Genomic DNA, 26369 nt, shown 5'->3' with positions numbered 1-26369 from the left:
TAAAAACCTTTTTAACCTGTTAAGCTGTGGAAGGTCGGTTTTTATCTCTGGACCTTTGCCGACCTTCTTCAGGGGCGCTGAACGCTTCTCCAGACTGCTCGGCCTCAACACCTGGCTCTCCAGCGCTCCTGCACAGCCTCCAACTTTTATTTCTTTGATAATTTTAACCTTTTCTGGAACCGCCAGCTTTTATCACCAGGACGGACTTCACCCGAGCCGCTGGGCAGCTCCATTTCAGCAGGTAACATTCAGCACACAGTCCACACATCCCCCACTGACTGACTACCTGCAAGCCCCCCCCATCCACCACACGCCACACACACCCCTCACACACCTTCACTGCCCCCGGACACATCACACACCATCCACAGCATCCCAGTTATCACCTCCTCCAGACACCACGTCCCCCGGACTGTTTTTAAACGAGAAAGGACTCTTTTAACAGTGAAACTTCACCGAGAGCCACATCCAGCCGCCACCACCATTAACATGGCGCTGCTGAATGTGCGCTCTCTCTTAAACAAATCTTTTATTATTAATGATCTTATTTTAGATAATAATTTAGACAGTCTGCTTTTAACTGAGACATGGCTTGGTACTGATGCACCTGTTCTCCTCACTGAGGCTTCCCCACCGAGTTTTAGCTTTTTATATTCAACCAGACAGGGTAAGAGGGGTGGAGGGACTGCTTCCATTTTAAAAACCTCATTTAGTGTGTGTGCAGTGGCTTTTAACAGTTTTAGCTCCTTTGAGCACCAAGCCTTTGTTTTTACCAGTCCCCCAATCCTGTGTTTAACAGTATACAGACCCCCTCAGTACTCTAGACCCCCTCAGTACTCTAGACCCCCTCAGTACTCCAGACCCCCTCAGTACTCTAGACCCCCTCAGTACTCTAGACCCCCTCAGTACTCTAGACCCCCTCAGTACTCTAGTCTTTTTATTTGTGAATTTTCAGAACTTTTAACAATAATTCATTCTAAATATAACAGAATTTTAATAACTGGTGATTTTAACTTACATGTTGACGACATCTCGGACTCAATGTCCAGAGAATTTTTAAACCCTTTAAACTGTTTAGATTTTAAACAGCATGTCGCACAGCCAACTCACAACAGAGGACACACCCTGGACCTGGTTCTAACCCGGTCTGTCCATCAGTGTGTCCTCTGGTGTTGACCTGGCTGTGTCTGACCACTACTGTGTGTTTTTTAACATCACCAGTTTTAACCAGCAGGAAGCCCCGGTGAGAACAGTGAGGAGACGCTACCTTACTTCTGAAGTGGCTGCAGATTTTATAGAGATTTTACAGAGCACTCCTGCAGTGATTTTACCTGCACCCTGTGATTTTATCGTTGACAATTTTAACAGTAAACTGAAGTCCAGTCTGGACTCAGTCGCTCCACTTTTAACCAAAACTATTAAGGGCCATTCCAAACCCCCGTGGAGGAGAAATGATGCAATCACCAAACTGAAAAGAAACTGCAGGAGAGCTGAAAGAAGGTGGAGAAAATCCAAGTTGACTGTACATCACGACATTCTACGTCAACAACTCAAAATTTACAATAATGCAGTTAAACAGGCCCGAACTTCCCACTTTTCTCAACTTATTTCAGACAATAAAGACAACCCCCGGTTCCTCTTCTCCACCTTCTACATTTTAACTGGCACTAATTTTAATAAAGCTTTTAAGGAGCCAACAGACGCTCTCTGTGAAGACTCTGCAGACCACTTCAGAACTAAAGGTAAGGTACTTTATTGGTCATTATACAGTGAATGTACAACAAAATTTGTTTCTCTGCATTTAACCCATCCATCGATGCCACTGAGGCATTCCGTATGGAGCAGTGGGCAGCTGCGGGGAGCGCCCGGGGACCCATCTCCAGATGTGGGGTCAGGTTAATGGTCAGAATCACCTGACTGGAGGATTGACCTATGGTGCATGTTATCGGTTGACGGGGGAAACCGGAGATCCTGGAGGAAACCCATCCAGACACAGGGAGGAACATGCAAACTCCACACAGAAAGGCCCGCACGGTCCGGGGATTGAACCTGGGACATTCTTGCTGTGAGGCAAGAGCGCTAACCACTCAGCCACCGTGCTGCCATGGACATCATAAACTCATGGACATCAGGTCCAGTCTTTTACCCCAACAGGTTTTATCAGTGAACACAGCTGAACCGTTGTCCATGCCTGAGGACACACTGGACAGTTTTGACCTGGTTGATGAAGGACTCTTGGTCGAGTTTTCTCCCAAGTAAAATCAACAACCTGCCTTTTAGATCCCATTCCCACCACTTTTTAAATCACTTTATGGATTCCTTGAGGAACAGATTTTAAATATCATGAACTGCTCTCTTCAGACGGGCGTCTTCCCCACTGCCTGTAAAACGGCGGTGGTGAAGCCCCTTCTGAAGAAGAGCAATTTAGACCCCGATGTTCTTAATAACTACAGACCAGGATCCAACTGACCGTTTTTAAGTAAAGTTTTAGAAAGACTGGTTTTTAACCAAGTCAATGACTTTTTAATGATCAATAACATTTTAGAAAGACATCAGTCTGGTTCTAGAGTGAACCACAGTACCGAGACGCCCTTTAAAGATTTTAAATGATATCAGGTGGAATTTAGATAATAAAAAGCTCACAGTGTTGGTTCTGCTGGACCTGAGTGCCGCCTTCGACACAGTAGACCACCACATTTTAATAAATAGACTGAGTCACCTGGTGGGCCTCTCTGGTACTGTTCTTAACTGGTTCAGTTCTTATCTCACAGATCGATGTTTTTATGTAGGTCTGGATACTTGTTCCTCAGGAATCCATGAAATCAGGTGTGGGGTTCCCCAAGGTTCAATTTTAGGTCCTATACTTTTTAATCTCTACATGCTTCCACTTGGGGACGTCATCAGGGGACACGGCATCAGTTTCCATAGTTACGCTGACGACACTCAGCTGTACATCGCTGTGTCTCCTGGTGACTCAGGGCCAATAGAAACCCTTTTTAACTGTATTTCAGACATCAAGTCATGGATGGCAGTGAATTTCCTGCAGCTCAACCAGGACAAGACTGAGGTTTTAGTTATCGGTCCCGAAGGTTGGAGAGAGAAAATTTTACCTAAATTATCAGATTTTAAACCAGTACAATCAGTTAAGAACCTGGGTGTGATTTTTGACTCTGAGCTAAATTTTATTCCACACATTAAAAACATAACTAAGATTGGATTTTATCATCTTAAGAATAAAGCCAGAGTCGCCCGTTTCTCTCTCAGGCCAGTACAGAGGTGCTAATGCAGCTTTTATCTCCTGTAGATTAGATTACTGTAATGCCTTGCTCTCTGGTCTGAAACAAAAAGAACATTTTAAAACTACAGTTATTACAAAACTCAGCCGCTCGCGTGCTGACGAGGACCAGGGGGCGGAGCCACATTACACCGGTTTTACAGTCGCTGCATTGGCTGCCTGTCCGCTTCAGGATCGATTTTAAAGTTCTCTTATTAGTTTTTAAATGTCTTAACGGCCTTGCGCCTTCTTATCTAGCTGACCTGTTTTTACCCTGTCGACCCTCGCGGCCCTGAGGTCCTCTGGCAGCGGCCTATTGTGTGTTCCTAAAGCCAGAACCAAAACCCATGGTGAGGCGGCTTTCAGCCACTACGGCCCGCCTGTGGAACAGCCTGCCGGAGAACCTCAGGACCGCAGACACTGTTGATAGTTTTAAAGGGAGGTTGAAAACACACCTTTTTAATCTGGCTTTTAACTGACCTTTTATACTTCTTATCTCCATCATTTTTATTTTTAGTCATTTTAATTTCTAATATACTTATCCTATTTATTCATTCTATTTTTACTATGTACTTTTAATTTATTTTATTTTCTATTTTATAATCTTATCTTACTTTTTATTTATTTTTATTTATTTTTATTAGCTTTGTATCATGTCTTTTTAACATCTGTTTAACTCCAGTGTTTCCTCAGGGGGGTCCTTCACACCGGGAGTTGGTCCCGGTCCTCTGCTGGGGTCGCTGCGCTCCAGTCCTCTGGTCCTGGCTGGCCTGGGGGTCTCCACACCTTGGTGTGCGGGGTCCCGTTGGTCTGCCGGGGTCGGGGGTCGAGCGCTGGTGCCCCAGTACTAATGACCTTCGCCTTCTCCTGGTGTGAACGGCCCCACTGGTAGTGTTTTCCCATGATGCTTAGTGCCATGCCATGTCTCCTCTGCCTTGCTATGGGCATAAATTGGGTGTGTGTGTGTGTGTGTTTGTGTGTATGTGCATGTGCGTGTGGTGTACACTTATTGATGGTGCAGCTTTTGTTTTTTTTTTGTTTTTTTTTTACTGTTAAGCACTTTGCATTGTTTTTATTATCATGAAAAGTGCTATACAAATAAATAAAGTTTGAAGTTTGAAGTTTGAAGAGCCTCTCTGCTTTTCCTGCCTGCTTTTCTCACCCAGTTCGTGTAGAAGTAGCGGTAAGGCCGTGATGACGTGCTTTAAAATTAAATGTGGTTTTTGTGTGCTGGAACCAAACAGGTAGCTAAAAGCCAACGCATGAGGAACCGTTTTTTCTGTGAATGTTTTTGTTTTTGGACGGCTGCCGCCACCCCCCCCCCCCCCCCCCCCCCCCCCCCCCCCCCCCCCCCCGTCATCCTGCCAGCTGGTCCTCACCCAGTCTGGTTTTACTTCGGCCTCAAACCAGGCGCCCTGCGGCCGGCCGAGCGGAAGCGGCGGTCTGGAGCTGGAATAACAGAAAGTGAGTGAATCAGGAAGAAAAACAAAGTCAGAACTTCAGTCGCTGATGAGATGTCTGACCAACATTAATGAGTGGCTCAGTGAAAACAGTCTGCAGCTGAACTCAGACAAAACGGAGACTGACTGTTGCCCCAGACGGCGCCATGTCTGCCATAAAACACCATCTTGGTGACCTGAACTGTTCAGTTAAAGGCAGCCTAAGAAGTCTGGGTGTTATTTTTGATGCAGGAATGTCCCTGGAACGCCACACCAACCAGCTTGTGAAAAACTGCTTTTTCCAAATTCGGAATATAGCTAAACTCTGCAAAAAGGTGTCCTTCAAAGAGTTGGAGATGAGTGTACATGTGTTTGTCTCATCGCGCCTCGACTATTGTAACAGCCTGTTCACCTGTCTCAACAAAAAAGAACTGGCGCCTTCAAGTTGTCCAGAACTCCGGAGAGCCCACATAAGTCCAGTTCTGAAGGACCGACACCGGCTCCCTGTTTCATTCAGGATACATTTTAAAATCCTGGTCTTGACGTTTCGGGCTCTACACGGGCGGGCACTGGACGACATCAGGGGCCTGGTCAGCCCTACGTTTCCACTCGCTGCTTGAGGTCCTCCAAACAAAACCTGCCAATGGTTCCCCGCACATGTTTCAAACCTGGTGGGGATAGATCATCTAAGGCAGCGGCACCGCGGCTCTGGAACGAGCTTCCCTGCTCGCTCAGGGCTCTGGACAATGTTGATTCTTTTAAAAAGCAGCTCAAGACCTTTTTCTTTGAACAAGCCTTTCAGCCTGTATGGTACCGTTTTGTATGTTTATATGTCTTCTGGCCTGCACGGTACTGTTTTATCTTGCATATTTATATGTTATTTTAGTGATTGTATTTTGAATAGACTATTCCTGTGTGAAGCACTTTGTGACCCTGGTCTGGGAAAAGTGCTGTACAAATAAAGCTTACTTACTCACTTACAAAGACAACAGAGGCAGAGCGTGTGCCCGGTGTGACGCTGCGGCCCGGACTCAAACCCACAACCCTCCGCTGTCAGCCTCACTTCCTCTGTGTCACTGCTGAATATTTAACTTTTCCTCTGACGGTCACAGAACAGAAATTCATCCGAACTGTTCCTGGAACGTCTGGTTCCTCTCGGGTTGAATCAAAGCCCAGAGTGTTCTCTGGAAATGACTCAGTGGTTAACGGGCGAGCCAGGACTGTCCTCATATCTGGATCTCTGGACAGACCAGCAGAGCATCACGCCACGCAGCGCAGACACGTGGCTAATAACCACCCCATCAGCGGAGAGCAGAGGGGGGCTTTTATTTTGAAGGACCGGCGTCAAACTGGAAATACAGCCATTTATTTCCGTGGGGAAGATGCTGTCTATAGCCGTATATCTACACCCGAACAGCGACTCTGTTTCTGGAGCCTCAGTCCGGCTCCACAAACACTCCGAGGCCGATGGTGCTCCGCCCACGGCTGACCTCAGATCAGCTGAAGTCAGATCAGCTGCAGTCACGGTGGAGGGAAATCACATCCAGGGACTGAGGACGGCCTGAGGAACCAGACAACAAGGCAGCAGGGCCAGATCCACACCTGGAGGGTCACACACCCAGAAGGTCACACACCTGGAGGGTCACACACCTGGAGGGTCACACACAGCCTCAGCATGCTGACGCCACGGCAGATGTGGATCCAGATGTGGATCCAGGTAGATCAGTCTCCACGCCTCGCTCCAGGCCCTTTCAAATTCCAGGTGAAGCTGACAGAAGCTCACCAACGGGATGCTTCCTGCCTCCAGGATGCTTCCTGCCTCCGGGATGCTTCCTGCCTCCAGGATGCTTCCTGCCACCGGGATGCTTCCTGCCTCCGGGATGCTTCCTGCCTCCGGGATGCTTCCTGCAGCCGGGATGCTTCCTGCCTCCGGGATGCTTCCTGCCTCCGGGATGCTTCCTGCCACCGGGATGCTTCCTGCCTCCGGGATGCTTCCTGCCTCCGGGATGCTTCCTGCCTCCGGGATGCTTCCTGCAGCCGGGATGCTTCCTGCCTCCGGGATGCTTCCTGCCTCCGGGATGCTTCCTGCAGCCGGGATGCTTCCTGCCTCCGGGATGCTTCCTGCCTCCGGGATGCTTCCTGCCTCCGGGATGCTTCCTGCCTCCGGGATACTTCCTACCACCGGGATGCTTCCTGCAGCCGGGATGCTTCCTGCCTCCGGGATGCTTCCTGCCTCCGGGATGCTTCCTCCCTCCGGGATGCTTCCTGCCTCCGGGAATCTTCCTGCAGCCGGGATGCTTCCTGCAGCCGGGATGCTTCCTGCCTCCGGGATGCTTCCTGCAGCCGGGATGCTTCCTGCCTCCGGGATGCTTCCTGCCTCCGGGATGCTTCCTGCAGCCGGGATGCTTCCTGCCACCGGGATGCTTCCTGCCTCCGGGATGCTTCCTGCAGCCGGGATGCTTCCTGCAGCCGGGATGCTTCCTGCCTCCGGGATGCTTCCTGCCTCCGGGATGCTTCCTGCCACCGGGATGCTTCCTGCCTCCGGGATGCTTCCTGCCTCCGGGATGCTTCCTGCAGCCGGGATGCTTCCTGCCTCCGGGATGCTTCCTGCCTCCGGGATGCTTCCTGCCTCCGGGATGCTTCCTGCCTCCGGGATGCTTCCTGCCTCCGGGATGCTTCCTGCCTCCGGGATGCTTCCTGCAGCCGGGATGCTTCCTGCCTCCGGGATGCTTCCTGCCTCCGGGATGCTTCCTGCAGCCGGGATGCTTCCTGCCTCCGGGATGCTTCCTGCCTCCGGGATGCTTCCTGCCTCCGGGATGCTTCCTGCCTCCGGGATACTTCCTACCACCGGGATGCTTCCTGCAGCCGGGATGCTTCCTGCCTCCGGGATGCTTCCTGCCTCCGGGATGCTTCCTGCCTCCGGGATGCTTCCTGCCTCCGGGAATCTTCCTGCAGCCGGGATGCTTCCTGCAGCCGGGATGCTTCCTGCCTCCGGGATGCTTCCTGCAGCCGGGATGCTTCCTGCCTCCGGGATGCTTCCTGCCTCCGGGATGCTTCCTGCAGCCGGGATGCTTCCTGCCACCGGGATGCTTCCTGCCTCCGGGATGCTTCCTGCAGCCGGGATGCTTCCTGCAGCCGGGATGCTTCCTGCCTCCGGGATGCTTCCTGCCTCCGGGATGCTTCCTGCCACCGGGATGCTTCCTGCAGCCAGGCACTCCTCAGTAAACACTCTGTAATTGTTGGCAAAGCGTCATGACTTCAATGCGTCTGTGACTCGCTGGTGAGGAAACATGTTCTGTTTTTCACATGAACACTCCCGGTTCGTGTTGCGTTGCTATGACGACTCCACCCGCTCTACACCGGTACTCTGTATGATTTAAAACCACCAGGGCCACGGGAAAGGACACCAAGGGAGGAGCCAAAGGCCACCAGAGGCTAAACCAGCTCCAGCAGGGACCAGCAGGGACCAGGAAAGTACCTGGTGTGAGGGACTAAAATGTAATGGAAATGCAGGAACCAGGGCCGAACCGTTCTGACTGGTTCCAATAGGGGGCGTACTGGAATCAGCTGATACAGGAAGCGGCGCTCTGGAGCATCTCGAACATTTCTTCACTTTAATGTTACAATCACTTGTTAGACAGAAACAATAGAATCACATCTAATGTACAATTTATCTTCAGAGTTTTCTCATGACAAAAACTGATCAGCATCCACAACAATCAGTAATATATAAATATCTGCGATCTGGAACAAGATCCGAGTTTTCAAGGTTTAAAGTGACGTTACGATTGATCAGAATCAGAATCAGGTCCGTAAATAAACAGCAGCTTAAACAGGAGAACCAGGGGTCTGATTCGGAGTGTGCAGGACGTTCTTCTGGTTCTGTGCAGGACGTTCTACGGGGTTCTGTGGATGGCGGCCGTGGGGCGGGTCTTCAGCCTCAGCAGCTCTTCTATTGGCCGGCCGCTGTCCTGGAAGAAGTCCAGTCCAGTGATCCACTCCACGTCCCGGACTCGAGCCTGGTGGAACCACATCAGGTCCTCCACCCACTCTGACTCCACCTCAGAGCTCTGGAGGGGAAAGACCGAACAGAGAGAACCCGGTCTAAGAACCCGGTCTGAGGACCTGGTGTGAGAACCCGGTCTAAGAACCTGGTCTGAGGACCTGGTGTGAGAACCCGGTCTAAGAACCCGGTCTGAGGACCTGGTGTGAGAACCTGGTCTGTGTGCAGAACGTTGCTGATTGATTGGAAACCTTGGGAACTCACAGCTGATTGGATGTGGATCCAGGAAGTATGTGTGTCTGTGTGTATGTGTGTGTGTGTGTGTGTGTGTGTGTGTGTGTGTGTGTGTGTGTGTGTGTGTGTGTGTGTGTGTGTGTTCTCGTATTTCTATCCTTGTTGGGGCCAAATGTCCCCACAAGGATAGCAAAACGTGGAACGACGTGCCTTGTGGGGACCTTTTTCCGGTCCTAAGTAGGAGAAACAGTGTTTTCTTGACCATGTTGTTGTTACTGAAAAAAGTAAAAGTGCAAAAACATTTCTTTAGGGTTAGGCTTTGTTGTGGTGTGGGTTAGGGTTAGGGTAAGGGTCAGGGTTAGGGGCTAGACATGAATGGGAGTCAATGGAAGGTCCCCACAAGGATAGAAATACGAGACTGTGTGTGTGTGTGTGTGTGTGTGTGTGTGTGTGTGTGTGTGTGTGTGTGTGTGTGTGTGTGTGTGTGTGTGTGTGTGTGTGTGTTACCCTGCAGCTCTCTGAGTTGGTGTCTCTGTGCGGCAGCAGGAAGCTGACGGTCTGCAGTTCTCCCTCACAGCCGCTGGGTGGCCGGTTCAAATCCCTGCAGCTCGTCAGCACCACAAAGTAATGAGTGGGAACCGAGACGTTGGTACCAGGAACCAACCTGCACACACACACACACACACACACACACACAGAACCTTAACGCTCAGAAATTCTCCTTATTGCTTCAGCTTCTGTACAACAAATGTCACGTTCCATGTGGTTCGAGCTGGTTCTGTGTGGTTCTAGCTGGTTCTGTGTGGTTCTCGCTGGTTCTGTGTGGTTCTGTGTGGTTCTCACTGCTGGTTCTGGTCCTGGTCCGCCCGTCCATCATAGTCCTGGTCGAAGACGGGGCCCGTCACCACGGTAACGCCGTTGTAAACAGATGCATATTTTTTCAGCAGCGTGTTCTGGAAGAAGTCCCAGATTCCTGAGGAGGATCAGTGGATCATGTGATCTGTTCCTGGTGGATCAGGATCTAATCTGTCCTACAGAACGTGACGCAGTGAGATCTGCTGTCTGACAGGAAGCTTTTAGACAAAACCTCCTTGTTACTGTTTGGTGGTTTGTGTTCGTTTATTTATATTTTCAGATCTTTGAACTCCTTCTGGATCAGAACGTGGTTCTGGTTCCTTCAGCTGATTGGACTGGACGACGGAACGTTGAACATTGAAACCCGATTTAAAGTGTTGAAGCGTAAAAATATCTCTTTAACGATAATCTAAAAAAATACTGATCTGTGAAAAGACTTGGTTCAGACCAGTTTTTTCTAGTCATTACTGTCAAGACTCGAATCCCGACTCGACCCCTGACTCGACCCCTGACTCGACCCCCGACTCGACCCCTGACGTGACCCCGGACTCAACCCTGGACTCACTCTTGAACTGGCGGAACATGGGAACCACGTTACTCATCAGTAAAGCGTCGAACCGCTCGTCAGCCGTCGAGTTCAGATCTACAGGAAGACAAAGAACAAACGTTCAGGAAACATTTCCACCACAGTGTTTGTGTGTGTGTATGTGTATGTGTGTGAGTGTGTGTGTGTGTGTGTGTGTGTGTTCTTGTATTTCTATCCTTGTCGGGGCCAAATGTCCCCACAAGGATAGCAAAACGTGGAACGACGTGCCTTGTGGGGACCTTTTTCCGGTCCTAAGTAGGAGAAACAGTGTTTTCTTGACCATGTTGTTGTTACTGAAAAAAGTAAAAGGTCAAAAAACCTTTCTTTAGGGTTAGGCTTTGTTGTGGTGTGGGTTAGGGTAAGGGTCAGGGTTAGGGGCTAGACATGAATGGGAGTCAATGGACGGTCCCCACAAGGATAGAAATACAAGACTGTGTGTGTGTGTGTGTGTGTGTATACACTACACATGAACAATGGGAGAACAAGGACATTCTGTTCAACTTTAAATTTGAGTTCAAGTTTAAATAAGGACTTGTCTGGACCTGGACCTGGACCTGGACCTGGACCGGTCTAATGATTCAGAGACCAGATGCAAAGAGACGTAGACCAGATGGAGACTAGACCCAGACCAGACTGAGACAGATGGAGACAGACGTCCTGCTGGTCCTCCAGTGGACTTGGGGACCGTGTGGAGTCCAGACCGTGTCTCCTGGAGACTCTGCTGGTTCTTACTGGGGGGGTACAGGAAGGCCGGGACCAGGTCCCCGGCGCCAGCGTAGTCCTCACAGCTCTGGCTCTGAGACGGCGGGATGCGAACGTCCGGTCTCAAACAGTCCGACGTCACTGGAGGCAGCGGGTCCAGGTCGGACTGCGCACACACACACACACACACACACACACACACACACATACACACACACACACACACACGAGGAACCAAATCAACAAAGGAAGAACTTCCTTTTGAACCTTTCTGGATTTTCTTTCAAAATAAAATTCCATGGAGACGGACTGAACACCATGTCTACATCCAGCAGGGTTTTTCGAAATAAAAGAGGCACAAACCAGAGTTCTGGACTGGATCTGGACTGAAGCCGTGTTTTGACGGCAGCCCTGCGTCACCTGATCACCTGAACCTGATCACTGGAAACCAGAGAACTGGTTTTGGGCGCCGGAGCGTCGTACCGGCTTGTCGACGGTGAAGGCGCTCCACAGCGGCATGCTGGTCCGGCGGCTGAAGGCGCTGACGAAGCCGCGGTGCCGCAGGACGCAGTAGCTCTGGCCCGGCTGCAGGTTCCGCGGCCGGCCCAGCGGCAGGTGCTTCCTCTCCGCCGCCGTCGCTTCGGGAACAATCACAGCGTTCAGTGGAGCCAGCGGGGAACCGGCGGAGAACGTCACGTTCCGGCAGAGAACCTTCACCCTCACCTTCCTCCGCCGTCAGATTCAGCCGAGCGTTGACGGAGCTTCCAGCCTGAACGAGGAGAAGACATGAGAGTCCTGAAGGACGGCGCCACGCTGGCTCCGAGAGGCCCGCTTCTATCGGTTCTGAACGGTCTCAAGAAAGGAGGAGTCAATCCGGAACGGCCGGGTGAGCGAGACCCTCATACTATAGCGAGACCTACAGAACCAGGAGTCTGCCAGGAACCCCCGGGCCCGGCTGCTCCGTCAGCAGGTGGAGAACCAGCAACCCCATGGAGCTGACGGGGGACGTGCAAGAAAGCTGCTCTAACCGCTGAGCCACAGCTGCCCAACATCTGGACGGCGTTGATGTTTGATCTCTGAGCTTCACAAACATCTGGACTGACGTCATCCAGCAGCCGGACGGCGGTGGTGAAACCTCTGGCTCCGGCAGCAGCTGCCGGGATGATGAGTCAGCGGAGACCAGGGACAGAGACATCCGAGACGTCAGAGACGTCCGAGACATCTGGACCCCTCCACCTGCAGGACGGAGGACTGGACCTACCAGGACCGAGAGGGGACTGGACCTACCAGGCCTGGACAGGAGCACCCCAGGGGGTCTTCGGGGTCCAGGCTGAGCAGTGGACACTGATCCGGGACGCTCTGCTCGGCGGGCGGCGCCGGGCTGAAGGGGGGCGTCCTCAGGACGTGGTTCAGGCTGCCGCGGGTCCCGTTGTTGTCGGCGGGGGAAATGTTCAGGACATCTGCAGGACAGAGACCGGGGTCAGAACCGGGGTCAGAACCGGGGTCAGGACCAAGAGAGTCTGATCAGAGCTGGACAGTCGGCGGCATTTCCCCGTTTACAACCGAGATCGAATGACGCTTTGCACCGTGATGCTTCACGTCAGATTGGACTGAACCGTCTCTGGAAACAGGAAGTCCTGCCTCCAGACCGGCGGACCCGGTTCCGGTCTCAGGACGGTTCTCACCGCACATCAGGTTATACAGCTCGATGTTGGAGAACGGCTCCACCTCGGTTCTGGACTGGAATTGCGGCCCGAAGCTGAGGAACAAGGCCTGATGGGAAATGAGACAGGAGTAAAGATCCACAGGGAGAACAGGAACAGTAATCTGGGATTACTCAAACACAGTAATCTGGGATTACTCACAGACACAGTAATCTGGGATTACTCAGTCAATAATCTGGGATTACTCAAAGACAGTAATCTGGGATTACTCAGACAATAATCTGGGATTACTCACAGTACTGTGGGATTACTCACGTGCATGCTGTCCAGGTCGTTGTCCCAGCCGTGATTCCCTCCGGAGCAGAAAGTCAGAGATCCTGAATTCCTGCAGGGAGGCAGAAGAAAAACCACCTGGTCCACAAGCAGCAAAACCACAAGAAGACCTGGACCAGACCTGGACCTGAGGCCTGGACCAGACCTGGACCAGACCTGGACCTGAGGCCTGGACCAAACCTGGACCTGAGGCCTGGACCAGACCTGCACCAGACCTGGACCAGACCTGGACCAGACCTGGACCAGACCCCAGGCTGCTGACTGGAACTGCAGAACAGGTGCGAACCTCTCGAACAGCCAGCGCGGTTCCACCAGGACTCCCACGTCTTCGATGCGGCGGCTGTTGGCGAAGTGGAGGCGCTTCGGCAGGTGGGCCTTCAGGTACGGTCTGGTCTTCTGGTCCGGCTTCTTACACTGAGACCAGCAGAACACCAGCACAGCGTTTCACCGGGGTGCGGTTCTGCTGCTGGTTCTACTGCTGGTTCTGCTGCTGGTTCTGCTGCTGGTTCTGCTGCTGGTTCTACTGCTGGTTCTGCTGCTGGTTCTACTGCTGGTTCTGCTGCTGGTTCTGCTGCTGGTTCTACTGCTGGTTCTGCTGCTGGTTCTGCTGCTGGTTCTACTGCTGGTTCTGCTGCTGGTTCTGCTGCTGGTTCTGCTGCTGATTCGGTTCTGCTGCTGATTCGGTTCTGCTGCTGGTTCTGCTGCTGGTTCTACTGCTGGTTCTGCTGCTGGTTCTACTGCTGGTTCTACTGCTGGTTCTGCTGCTGATTCTGTTCTGCTGCTGGTTCTGCTGCTGATTCTGTTCTGCTGCTGGTTCTACTGCTGGTTCTGCTGCTGGTTCTACTGCTGGTTCTTCTGCTGATTCTGTTCTGCTGCTGGTTCTGCTGAAACATGAGACACTCACCGTCATGTTGGCCACAACAGCAGCAGAGTCCACTGTGGAACAGACAGAACAGGTCAGAACCAGAGACCCACAGATCCACATCACCAGACCCTGGAACCACCAGACCCCAGGACCACCAGACCAGACCCCAGGACCACCAGACCAGACCCCAGGACCACCAGCCCCCTCCCCCCTCAGCAGGAAGTCCTTGGGGACGCCACGGGTTCTTGGACAGCTTCAGGGCTTCTCTAGGTTTCCAGTCCCCTCTGGAAGGACCTGTTGTCCCACATGGACCAATCCTGGTTCTCAGAGGCGGAGACCCTGCTGATGAGGGTCAAAGGTCATGCTCATGGGCTAATGGTGGTAACAGGCCAGCCCTGGGATTTGAACCTGTAAACTTCCCTTTCAAACCTGGAGTGAAGCCCGCCTGACGCTCGGCAGAGAGAGAGAGAGAGTGTGTGTGTGTGTGTGTGTGTGTGTGTGTGTGTGTGTGTGTGTGTGTGTGTGTGTGTGTGTGTGTGTGTTTCCAGCTCCTGGGTGGTCTGCAGCCTTGCGTTGCCATGGCGATGGCTGAGCGTTGACTTGGAGCTGAGCCAGCTTCTCTTGTTTGTCTCGAGTTCTCAGGTTCTCGGTCCCGCCTCAGGAGGACCCCCTCAGAGACCGGCGCCCCGGCGGATCTGGGTCTCCACTCACTGACGAAGTCCTTGTTCCGGGCCCGGATGCGGCCGAACGGTCCCTCCACCACGAAGTAGTGGCTGGTGTCTCCCAGCAGCTCCTGCATGGCCTCCTTCCGCTCGCAGCTCATCTCCTCCATCCCTGCAAACAGACCGCTTTAGAACCGGGTTCCTCTGCAGGTTCCACACCGGTTCCTCCAGCCCGAGAACCACTGCCTGAACTCAGCGTCACCGACTGGAGCTAAAGAACAGCTGAGAACCTAAAGAACAGCCGGAGAACCACTGCCGGCGCTCAGCGTCAGCGAAACGTTCGCCTCGGAAGGCTCAACGCAAAAACTCAACCATGGAACCAAGCTGCAGAACTGAAGAACAGCAGAGGAACTGAAGAACAGCAGAGGAACTGAAGAACAGCAGGAAGAGCAGAACCGGCCAGGCCGGGTTTCGTTACCGTGATCGGCCACCACGATGATGTTGATGCAGCGGTGTAATCCGATCTGCTTCAGGCCGTTCATGAGCTGCCCCATGATCTTGTCCACGGCCTGGATGGAGGTGATCAGCTGAGCGGGGAGAAGACAGAGAGCTGAGTACCGAGCGTCCTGCAGCAGGAAGACGTTAGAGGAGGACAGGAGAACCATTCTCTAGGAAAACCCACAAGAAGAAAATAACATTGACTGAAAAAAATAAACTGCGATCAAATAAACTCCTGGAGTCTCAAGACTGGATCACTGAAGTTCCACCAGTCAGAGGAGGAAGGTGCTCTGTAATCTGGATGTTCCGTCCATCCATCCATTTTCTACCGCTGATCCGGGACCGGGTCACGGGTAAAGCAGTCTAAGTAGGGATGCCCAGACTTCCTGTCCCCAAACTTCCTGTCCCCGGACTCTTCCTCCAGCTCTTCCTGGAGGATCCCTGGGTGTTCCTGGTCTAGCCGAGAGACTTAGGCTGAATCCCATTTCACCCCTTAGCCCTTCCCCTTGGCCCTACCCCTTAGCCCTCCCCCTACGAAACGGAGTGCTAAGGGGTAGGGGAGAAAGTCAACCCCTCCTAATTGGGACACTCCTCCGACAATCGCGTACGTCATCAGTAGTCGCCGCTGCCGATGACGTAGGCAGATGTGACAATTATCTGCCGAAGAAGAATGTTTTTCTTACATTTTAAAACTTTATTAATTGACAAAATACTGACATTTATGAATGTCTTTCGTTGCGGACGCCGCCATCTTGCCGATCTTGGAAGGCTTTCTGAGAAATCTGTCATCCAGTGGCGCCGGTGGCGAGGGGCGCTTGTTTTGTTCGCCTGGACCGTCAGTGGCGGGTGGGGTTAGTTCACTTCCGCATTGGCGGGGGCGCTCGTTTCCCACCCGCGCATTCCAGGCGGGCCGTGTTGAAGAAACCAGTTTATTGAAAATAATCGTCTATCTGTTGTGTTTGGAATGCGCGGGTGTGGAAACGATCGCTCCCGTCAATGCGGAAGTGAATTAACCCCGCCCGCCAGGCTTGATCTCGGCTGAAAGAACAAGCGCCCCTCGCCATCGGCCGATACCCCTCCGTTTGGAGCGTGCCTCTCGAGAATCTCCTTTTGGAGGGGTGACTGGCCCTCTTTCTTGGCCCTACCCCTCCGTCATAATGACAACTGGGACACTCCTACCCCTCCACGTGAACGCGCAAAACGAGGGGAAGGGCCAAGGGGAAGGGCTAAGGGGTGAAATGGGATTCAGCCTTAGTCTCTCCATCCTGTCCTGGGTCTTTCCCAGGTCCTCCTCCTGGTGGGACATGTCCAGAACTCGTCCCCAGGGAGGCGTCCAGGAGGTTCCATCCTAATGAGGAGCTGAGCCTCCTCAGCTGCTCCTCTGGATGTGGAGGAGTAGCGGCTCTACTCCCAGGTCCTTCCTGGTGACGTAGCTCCTCCCCCTGGTGATGTAGCTCCTCTCCTGGTGACGTAGCTCCTCCCCCTGTCTCTAAAGCAGTGCCCATCCCCCCTACAGAGGAAGCTCATTTCAGGGATCTGGTCCCGGGTCCTGACCCAGACTCGGGACCAGAGGTGAGGCTAGAACGTAGACTGACGGTGAGTCCTTTGAGCTCCTTCTTCACCACGACAGACCCAAACCTTGACTGCACCGGGTCAAAAGTCCGACACGCACCAGGAACAGGTCCGGATTACTGCCGGTAATGTGGCGCAGGCTCCTGCTTCGGTCCTACAGAGACCAGGCGGCCCTGAACAAGGAGCCCCGGACCCCGTACTCCCAAAGCCCCCACAAGACACCATGAGGGACTTGGTCGAATGCTGTCTTGTGTGTCTCGTGAGATTATTCTGCCGTGTAGTTCCTCCTGGATCTGAGGCTCCAGTATCGGTGGATCCTCCTTTCCAGGACCTGGACTGACTTCAGGGAGGCTGAGGAGTCTCACCAGGGCTGCAGACCTGCTCTCAGTCCGGCCCGTCACCCAGGACCTGGTCTCCATGGGAGACCCTACCAGGGGCGTCGGTGGACGGTTCTGGGCTAGCGAGACCGTGAGCCAGTTGGACCGTGTGAGACGGGTCGGCTGCACCCTGCTGGTGAGGAGATGTTACTGCGGTGATCCGTCCAGTCAGTCTGTCTGGACGGCCGCTAGATTTATGAACCAATCAGCAGAGGAGGATAACATAACATGAGACTTCCCGTCCAGCGGCGGCTGCTTGCTTCTAATCTGATAAAAGTAATCATCCGTTTATACGACCGCTAATTTTCCAAAGGTTGTTCTATGACTGTTTACTCAGAGAACATCAACGCGCTAATCTCTAATTTATGGGTTTCGGTTCCATAAACCGAGCCGGTATCTGATCCGAGCCGCCGGGCGTCACGAGGGACCGGAGCGTGACGGCAGGATCCCGGCCCAGGACCGGCCCGGGACCGGCTGGTGGTTCTGGTGTGGAGCTGAGCGGGGGACTCACCCCCCCGCTGACGGGACCGAAGCTGTGTCCGGACTTGTCCGGCTCCTCCAGGTACAGCGTGAAGAAGTCCGGTCTGTGGAGGACAAGAGACGCTGCTGAGGGACGGACGCCAGCACGTCCACAGGGTCCACAGGGGACCACAGGGGTCCACAGGGGACCACGGTCCACAGGGGACCACAGCGGTCCACAGGGGACCACAGCGGTCCACAGGGGACCACAGCGGTCCACAGGGACCACAGGGTGCACAGGGGATCACAGGGGACCACAGGGACCACAGGGTCCACAGGGGACGGGGTACACAACAGACCTGTCCTCCGCTGGCAGCTGCAGCCACTTCAGCACCGTGAAGACCCGCTCCTCGAACGGCACTTTGCTGGACACACAACACACACACACACAGCGGTCAGGAGCTGGACACACAACAGAGGCAAAGAGTTTCTGGACTGGAGAACCAAACTCAGCTCCTGCAGGACTAGAACAGGGTTCTAGAGTGGTTTTGCGAGTCCCTCTGGACTAGAACAGGGTTCCAGAGTGGTTTAGCGAGTCCCTCTGGACTAAAACAGGGTTCTAGAGTGGTTTAGCGAGTCCCTCTGGACTAGAACAGGGTTCTAGAGCGGTTTAGCGAGTCCCTCTGGACTAGAACAGGGTTCTAGAGCGGTTTTGCGAGTCCCTCTGGACTAGAACAGGGTTCTAGAGCGGTTTAGCGAGTCCCTCTGGACTAAAACAGGGTTCTAGAGCGGTTTAGCGAGTCCCTCTGGACTAGAGCAGGGTTCTAGAGGGGTTTAGTGAGTCCCTCTGGACTAAAACAGGGTTCTAGAGGGGTTTAGCGAGTCCCTCTGGACTAAAACAGGGTTCTAGAGGGGTTTAGCGAGTCCCTCTGGTCTAAAACAGGGTTCTAGAGGGGTTTAGCGAGTCCCTCTGGACTAGAGCAGGGTTCTAGAGGGGTTTAGTGAGTCCCTCTGGACTAAACAGGGTTCTAGAGGGGTTTTAGCGAGTCCCTCTGGACTAGAACAGGGTTCTAGAGCGGTTTAGCGAGTCCCTCTGGACTAGCTCCACTAGTAACCGTCAGAGTTTGGAGCAGGAACGTCTTTCTCCAGACAAACGGTGGAAAGGTGAGGTGGTTCAGGGAAATTGATAAGAGCTGTTATCTGGGGTTTGGGCTGATAGGAGGTGGTGGCGGGGGCGGGGGGGTGGGGGTGGGGGGGTGTGATAGGACGGGGGCTGATAGTGCAGATGCTAATTTCACACTAACTGCTATGTAATCACTGGCCATGTTTACAGTCAGGCAGTAACTCTTTCTTACCCGGAATATTCGCTCAGCTATCTCTATGTAAACACCTGCAGAAACCTAGGCATGCTCATATTCCGGTTTTTAAAAACCCGAATATTAACGCTTTTACTGAAAAATGCTGCAGCGCTTCCCTGAACATTTCACCACGTCTTTCCGCTAACACTCTCTGCACAACCTGCAGAGAGCCTGCGGCCCTTCTTCTTCTGTGGTGTCTGTGTACAACATGCAAACAGCACATCTAGTGGCATGGAGTATAAATACAGTCATGAGTGGTCTGGATGGGGAGATCACGGAAACAGAAGAACTGTGTCTGTTTCAGCAGGTAAACGGTTCTTCCAGATGTTTCCAGATGTTTCAGAAACCAGAATACTGACTGCAGGTAGACGTGATCACTGACTTCTGAGCCGGACAGACCAGCGCTGGTTCTGGAAGAACTGATCCATCATCAGTACACTGAACAGAACCTCCTCAGTCTAGACCCGAACCGAGTCTGTTCTGCACCGCCAACTCGGCTTCCTGAAAGCTCGTGTCCGGAGTTTTGAAAGAGAGAGGTTTTTTTCAATCCAACGTCTCAGGCTCCGCCCTCCCTCTGCTTTCATGAGCGACCAAGCCACGCCCCTTTAATTGTGCACGCGCATTATCTGTCGGGTGAAAATGAGAGCCTCCGAGTCCTACAGCATCCTCCATGTTGAGCTGTTTACGGTGGATGTTCAGCAGACAGTGGATATATCCGAGGTGAGCGCGGCGGCTGCTGCGGAGCTAACTCTCCTCTGCTGGGCGAGCGGCCGTGCTCTCTGGCTGCTCCACGTTGATTGACAGCATGACAAAGCAGAAGCTCGAAGTCTATTGGCTGAAGCTGACCGGCGCTTTTTCAGATAACACGGGGGTCTATGAGACGAAGGCGGAGCTCATAAATACATTTTTATATTGCTTTATGCTAATATTGTATTATAGTATCGAACCAGACTGACACATTGAAGCTCTGTTAAAAAATGATACATACATTGGAAACGAACGGAAACTCCGGACACAAGCTTTAATGCAGCTTGAAGTCTCATCTAGACTGGGTCCGGTCTTTGGTTCTGGTCCCTGTCTGTGGTTCTGGTTCTGGTTCTTACCCGTCATACGGCATGTAGATGTCTGGGTAGCTGCCGTTGATCTTGACATCTGACCCGGGCCAGAAGAAGGTTCCAGACTTCAGTCCCTGGTACCGGGCGGTGTGCCAAATCTGCAGGGACACAAACAGACCGTCAGACCTTCCTTCAGGTCTGGAGTGGAACCTCAGCATTCTGGTTCTGAACCATAACCCGCGGTACCAGTCCAGCCATCTCCCACAAACGCTCCCCTGGGTTCTGCTCTCCCGTGACAGAACCACTCCAGACAAGATCTGTCAAAATAATGGTCATCAGATTTTAGAAATGATGTTCAAATCTTCAAAATAAATCGTCAGGGAGCAAGGGCTGGCTTTCAAAATAGAAGTCCCTGTTGATTAAAAATGGCATTTAAATCTGACAAAGTGGACATGGCTTTCAAAATAAAAGCCCCAAACTCCTTCAAAATAAAAGTCTATGTTTATAAAATAAATACTTTGAAAATTGAACATGTGATCAGCTAGGCTGGGGTTGAGATAGCTTTCAAATAAAAATGACATTTTGAACTTTCAAAATTAACACCTGCAAGTCAGCTAGTTAGCTACGTTCTTGTGCTGCACATCACAAGTGGAACAATGGGACGGGTTCTAGGACGGGTTCTCATCCTTCCTCTCTCCTCTCACATTCAGCCCCCTCCCGTCCTCTGGCGTCCCTCAGGGTTCTGTGCTGGGTCCCGTCCTTCTGGTTCTCTGGCTCCGCCCCTTTGACAGTTTGTTCTCAGGCGACACTCGGTTCCACCGACAGAGGACTGTTCTGTGTTCCCGCCTCTTTAGAGACCAGACTCAAACATGGTTCCTTCACACCAGTTTAAAAAAAAAAAAAAAAAAAATTCATCTTTGCCTTCTGCTGAATTTCAGTTCCAAACCGTTGAGAAGCACACAGAGGAAGAACCCGGGAGAACGCGACGGACCGGGGAACCCACCGGCTGTCCCAGGTACCAGGCCGGGTTCTCCTTCTCGGAGCTGGACAGGCTGAAGGTGGCGTCCCGGTCCGGGTCGTACATCAGGTTGTCGATCAGCCCGCTGGACTCGGGGTACAGACCCTGCAGGGACACGGAACGTCAGGAGAACACAGAACCCAGAACCCGGCTGAGACAGGAGGACGTTCTGCAGGAGCAGAGACTCTGAAGTCCTGCAGCAGCCGGGTCCACAGAACGTCCCGGAGAACCGAACAGAACGGTTCTATCAACACAAGAAACACGTCAAAACACAAACTCTGCGAAGGAAGATGCTCTGTGGAAGAACTGCCATGTGTGTGTGTGTGTGTGTGTGTGTGTGTGTGTGTATGTGTGTGTGTGTGTGTGTGTGTGTGTGTGGTTACCGTGACGATGGTGTAGTGGTTTGGAAAGGTCTTGGTGGGAAAGGCAGACTGCATGTACGGAGCTGAGGTTCCACACGTTCCTGAGGTGAAGAGACGAAGTGACTGATTCCAGTAAAGGACGAGCGGAATGTTCTGCTGATGGTTCCAAGTGTTCTAAAGACATGTCCTGTTCTCCTTTCGTGCCCTGCTCTCCAGACTCACGGAGTTTGTCCAGAACCGGCAGCAGTCCGCTCCAGGACGCCATGTATTCGGCCCGGAGTCCGTCCAGCGAGACCAGGAGCAGCGGCGGAGCGTCAAAGCTGAGACAAAGACATGAGGGACGCCTGACTGGAGGAGGGACAGATGGACAGACAGAGGAGGGACAGACTGGACAGACAGAGGAGGGACAGACTGGACAGACAGAGGAGGGACAGACTGGACAAACAGAGGAGGGACAGACAGAGGAGGGACAGACTGGACAAACAGAGGAGGGACAGACTGGCTGTTCAGTGTGTCTCCTACCCTGCTGGACACACTGGTGTTGTCAGGTCGTCACATTGATCCTCCACCCACTGTGTCTCTCCTGCACACACACACACAAACACACACACACACACACAGACACACACACACACGGGATTAGGTCAGTGGAACCAGACGGTGGTTCTCCACCGCACCGCCGTGTTTCACTCTTGGTTCCACTGCTGACGAGCCCGGGACCCAGGTCCAGGAGGACCACAGGTCCAGGAGGACCACAGGTCCAGGAGGGCCACAGGTCCAGGAGGACCACAGGTCCAGGAGGACCACAGGTCCAGGAGGGATCACAGTCCAGTACCCAGGTCCAGGAGGGCCAAACTGAATGACTTTAACACTGCTGTCACCAGAGACGCCTTCAGAGAACTCAATCCACATAGGTCACAGGTCACCAGTTACCAGTCACCAGTTACTACTTACCAGTTACTAGTTACCAGTCACCAGTTACTAGTCACCAGTTACTAGTCACCAGTTAGTAGTTGCCAGTCACCAGTTACTAGTTACCAGTCACCAGTTACTAGTTACCAGTCACCAGTTGCTAGTCACCAGTTACTAGTTACCAGTTACTAGTTACCAATCACCAGTTACTAGTCACCAATTACTAGTTACCAGTTACTAGTTACCAGTTACTAGTTACCAATCACCAGTTACTAGTCACCAATTACTAGTTACCAGTTACTAGTTACCAATCACCAGTTACTAGTCACCAATTACTAGTCACCAGTTACTATTTACCAGTCACCAGTTACTAGTCACCAGTTAGTAGTTGCCAGTCACCAATTACCAGTTACTAGTTACCAGTCACCAGTTACTAGTTACCAGTCACCAGTTGCTAGTCACCAGTTACTAGTTACCAGTTACTAGTTACCAATCACCAGTTACTAGTCACCAATTACTAGTTACCAGTTACTAGTTACCAGTCACCAGTTACTAGTTACCAGTCACCAGTTACTAGTTACCAGTTACTAGTTACCAGTCAACAGTTACTAGTTACAGTCACCAGTTACCAGTCACCACTTACTGGTCACCAGTCAACATTCAGCACATAGCCCTGTCCGTCCCCCCTGTCCGTCCCCCTCACCGTGGCAGACGCTGTAGTAGTTGGAGCAGCAGTCTGTCCCCCCGTCCCCCCCGGCCCCCCTGTCCGTCCCCCTCACCGTGGCAGACGCTGTAGTAGTTGGAGCAGCAGTCTGTCCCCCCGTCCCCCCTGTCCGTCCCCCCTGTCCGTCCCCCTCACCGTGGCAGACGCTGTAGTAGTTGGAGCAGCAGTCTGTCCCCCCGTCCCCCCCGGCCCCCCTGTCCATCCCCCTCACCGTGGCAGACGCTGTAGTAGTTGGAGCAGCAGTCTCCGGCCGCCTTGCAGTCGTCGGAGCAGTGGCAGCGGCTCTGAGGAAGACGCTTCTCTCCGCAGCGCAGCTTGGTGCATTCCCACTGCTGAGCTGAGGACGGGACAGACAGAGGACAGAGGACAGTCAGGGACAGGGACCACGTCCAGGGTCTCTGCCTGGTCCTGCGGCTTTGCTGGACCGCTTCGTGCACTTTGTCTCCCGGCCAAAGCCCCGGCCGCCGCCGGGCCTCGGCAGACACCGGGGGACGGACAGCGTCTCGCTGGGACTCACTGGGGACGCTGCACAGGTCGTGGAAGTCGAAGCAGCAGCTGCCGCTGGAGTTACAGCTGGAGTCGCACCGGCAGCCGGGGACGGCGTCGTCAAACGGCTCGAAGCAGCGGCTCCGGCAGGACGAGTGGGGGACAACTGGGGGACAAGCAGGGGAAATGCAGGGGACACAGTCTGAGAAACTGACTGAGAGACACACTGAGAGACACACTGAGAGACACAGGAGACAGACTGAGACAGGACGGGAGACGCCATCTGATGGAACTGAACTCAGTCCTACACTGACACACACACACACACACACACACACACACACACACACACACACACACAGCACCTTTGTCTTGACATCTCTGCAGTTCCAGTCCCAGACCGAGACCGAGACCAAGGATCAGGACCACGATGGACACTGCTGCCACTCCAATCTGCGAGACACAAAGACACAGCTGAACACGTCTCTGCTCGTGTCCCTCGGCTGAAGACGTCTCTGCTCGTGTCCCTCATGTCCCTCATGTCCCTCAGGTTCCAGTCTGGAGCTGGATCTCACTCTCAGATGTGACTCTGTGTTAGCATTAGCATTAGCATTAGCATTAGCCTTCTGTTGTCCAGCCTGACTCCTCACTGAACGTCTTCAGCTCAAAGCAGTGAAAGCAGATGTGGACCCTGATCCGTGGACCCCAGAGGGTCTCAGTCCTGCAGGTCCTCTCCGTCCTCATGTCTCCTGCTGAGGGACGCCTCAGTCTAATGGACACCGAGCCTCCTGAAAAGCCCCAGGACCAGAGGACGAGCCCTGATGGATATCAGGTGTGCTGCTGCCAAGCCAGAATCCCTGCTGGACCGAGACCTGCTGAACTGAGACCTGCAGGACTGAGACCTGCAGGGCAGAGCGCAGGACTGAGACCTGCAGGACTGAGACCTGCAGGACTGAGACCTGCAGGGCAGAGTGCAGGACTGAGACCTGCAGAACTGAGACCTGCAGGACAAAGACCTGCAGGACTGAGACCTGCAGGGCAGAGCACAGGAGTGAGACCTGCAGGACTGAGACCTGCAGGACTGAGAGTCCTACAGGTGAGTTTCATCTCTTGGCTGTCTTCAGCAGCGGACTGAACTAAATGTCGTCCAGGCTGCTGAGCTTCACCCCGGCTGCTGCTTTGGAAGCGATGTGCACAGTTCTCCCTCGGCAGTGTTTGTCCTTGACAGCAAGGTGACCAACACAGGATGCAACAGGAAACAACAGACTCCAAAAGCTAAATCCTCAGGTCCGTGGCCGTGCCTGACCCCCCCCCCCCCCCCCCCCCCGCACAGAGCAGGCTAGCGATAACAGTCCTCTGCGTACTTTATAGCGAGTCTGTTTGTGTGACTACACATGAGACGAGGATCAGTCAGACCAGGATAACAAATCACCACCGCGATAAGAGCTGCAGACTCTCTGGCGGTTTAGGGCTCAGAGGAAAACCGGATATCAGAACCTGAACTGTTAAAACCCTCCAAGACTGGGAGCCGTGAAAACCTGCAAACTTCAGCTGAAGCCTCTGGATCAGCAGGTCAGCAGGTTCCCCCGGTCCGGATTGGTGGAGCCCCATCAGGAACCAGGATGTAGGATCCTGACGCATGAGGCATCACTACCAGGGACGTACAGGACCGGGTCTGTCTCCGTGTCTTCACTGCTGCCTCCTGAGTCCAGCAGGAAACTGAAAACCCCGAACCCGCTTTCCACAGAACCAGTACTCACTATGATCCTGCGCTTGTGCCTCTGGGCTTCCTTCATCCACTGCATGGCGGCGGCGGTCGGAGCGCACTATGAGCGATGGCGAGGACGGCTGGACGGAGACACGGTCCTCCGCAGTGACCTCTGGACCAGGTGACGGCGGAGCGGAGTCACTGATTGGCAGAGCCGGGAGATAAGCGGCTCGGCAGCCGGTGATGATTAGCTCGAAGCACCTGGAACACAGGAGTTTACGGCTCCCGTCCGATAAGAGGCCCGGCGTCCCACTGGAGGACGGGACGGGCCGAGTCACGCCGCTGGCGGGGGACAGCAAAGAAAGACAAGAAGCTCCTGAGAGACAGAAGAACACTGGGACTGATGGACTAGCTTTAGCATTAGCTGAGGTGTCTGCTCTGTAATGTGTATGTTAGGAGGAAGATGCTCTATAATCAAACACTAATGCTAATCACAGCTACTGTGGACTGAGGCTAATGCCAAATGTGGTGATGCTGGGGGGGGTGGCTGTCCCTCTGGGGCAGGGTTCGGGCCTCCACCCGGTCCCGGTTTGGTGCCCCGTGCCCCCGCCCCTCCTGCGGGCTGCTCCGGCCCCAGGGTGCCCCTCTCTGTACTGCCTCACTGGTGTCCCCTGGGGTGGGGGGCTGCGGTCCTTCTTGGGGGGGCTGCAGGGGTTTCCTCAGTCTGGCGGGGTTCCCGGGCGTGCAGGCGGAGGAGGAAGGGCTCGGCTCCCTGGGGACCTCTGGTTTCACTATCGGCCCCCACCACAAGTCCCGATCATCCAGGAGACCAGCAACAGACGGTGGTTTCAGATTCCATGTGATATTCTAACAACATTATTCTGTATTGTGAATTTATTTATATATATATGTTATGTTAGGGTTTGATCGGCATTTAGACCCGGGTTGTTCAGCCCTGCAATCGACCCGGGATTTTACCGTGCCGCTGCTACTGGCATTTAGTGGGAAGGGATATATCCGGGAACTTACGTGATGACGTCGACGTAGCGTGGCTACATTAGCATGACTACGTTAGCATGACTACATTAGCGCGCTAGTTGTTGTTTCTGGACACAGCGTGAGATTTCCTTCGTCATGATGACCCAGCATTGGCAAGATAGCGAGACCAGAGAGCTTCTCCTGATCCGTGGGGAAGAGGAGATTCGTCTACAGGTAACGGGGAC

General features: G+C 53.2%; 1 protein-coding gene across 1 annotated transcript in view; it reads right to left on the bottom strand.

Moving 5' to 3' along the window:
- The window catches only part of LOC115409722 (venom phosphodiesterase 2), a 31067-nt gene extending 5824 nt beyond the window's left edge, over positions 1 to 25243 (bottom strand). The window contains exons 1-24 of the mRNA XM_030120996.1: positions 25199 to 25243; positions 23793 to 23891; positions 23164 to 23284; positions 21839 to 21899; positions 21539 to 21636; positions 21338 to 21417; positions 20940 to 21059; positions 19985 to 20094; positions 17883 to 17948; positions 17576 to 17648; positions 15096 to 15204; positions 14667 to 14789; positions 13995 to 14026; positions 13377 to 13504; positions 13073 to 13142; positions 12779 to 12866; positions 12381 to 12553; positions 11817 to 11862; positions 11577 to 11731; positions 11124 to 11259; positions 10371 to 10448; positions 9794 to 9923; positions 9458 to 9614; positions 1252 to 1263 (exon numbers count right to left, since the gene is read on the bottom strand). Coding sequence (XP_029976856.1) covers positions 1252 to 1263; positions 9458 to 9614; positions 9794 to 9923; positions 10371 to 10448; positions 11124 to 11259; positions 11577 to 11731; positions 11817 to 11862; positions 12381 to 12553; positions 12779 to 12866; positions 13073 to 13142; positions 13377 to 13504; positions 13995 to 14026; positions 14667 to 14789; positions 15096 to 15204; positions 17576 to 17648; positions 17883 to 17948; positions 19985 to 20094; positions 20940 to 21059; positions 21338 to 21417; positions 21539 to 21636; positions 21839 to 21899; positions 23164 to 23284; positions 23793 to 23891; positions 25199 to 25243 — 2310 coding nt within the window. The remainder of the gene's footprint in view (positions 1 to 1251; positions 1264 to 9457; positions 9615 to 9793; positions 9924 to 10370; positions 10449 to 11123; positions 11260 to 11576; positions 11732 to 11816; positions 11863 to 12380; positions 12554 to 12778; positions 12867 to 13072; positions 13143 to 13376; positions 13505 to 13994; positions 14027 to 14666; positions 14790 to 15095; positions 15205 to 17575; positions 17649 to 17882; positions 17949 to 19984; positions 20095 to 20939; positions 21060 to 21337; positions 21418 to 21538; positions 21637 to 21838; positions 21900 to 23163; positions 23285 to 23792; positions 23892 to 25198) is intronic.
- Between the last annotated feature and the right edge of the window lie 1126 nt (positions 25244 to 26369).

Source organism: Salarias fasciatus, chromosome 22 (genome assembly GCF_902148845.1).
Source record: "Salarias fasciatus chromosome 22, fSalaFa1.1, whole genome shotgun sequence".
NCBI classification, from domain to species: Eukaryota; Metazoa; Chordata; class Actinopteri; order Blenniiformes; family Blenniidae; genus Salarias; species Salarias fasciatus.
The sequence above is the reverse complement of the archived record's forward strand: the minus strand, read 5'-3'. Positions and strand labels throughout refer to the sequence as shown.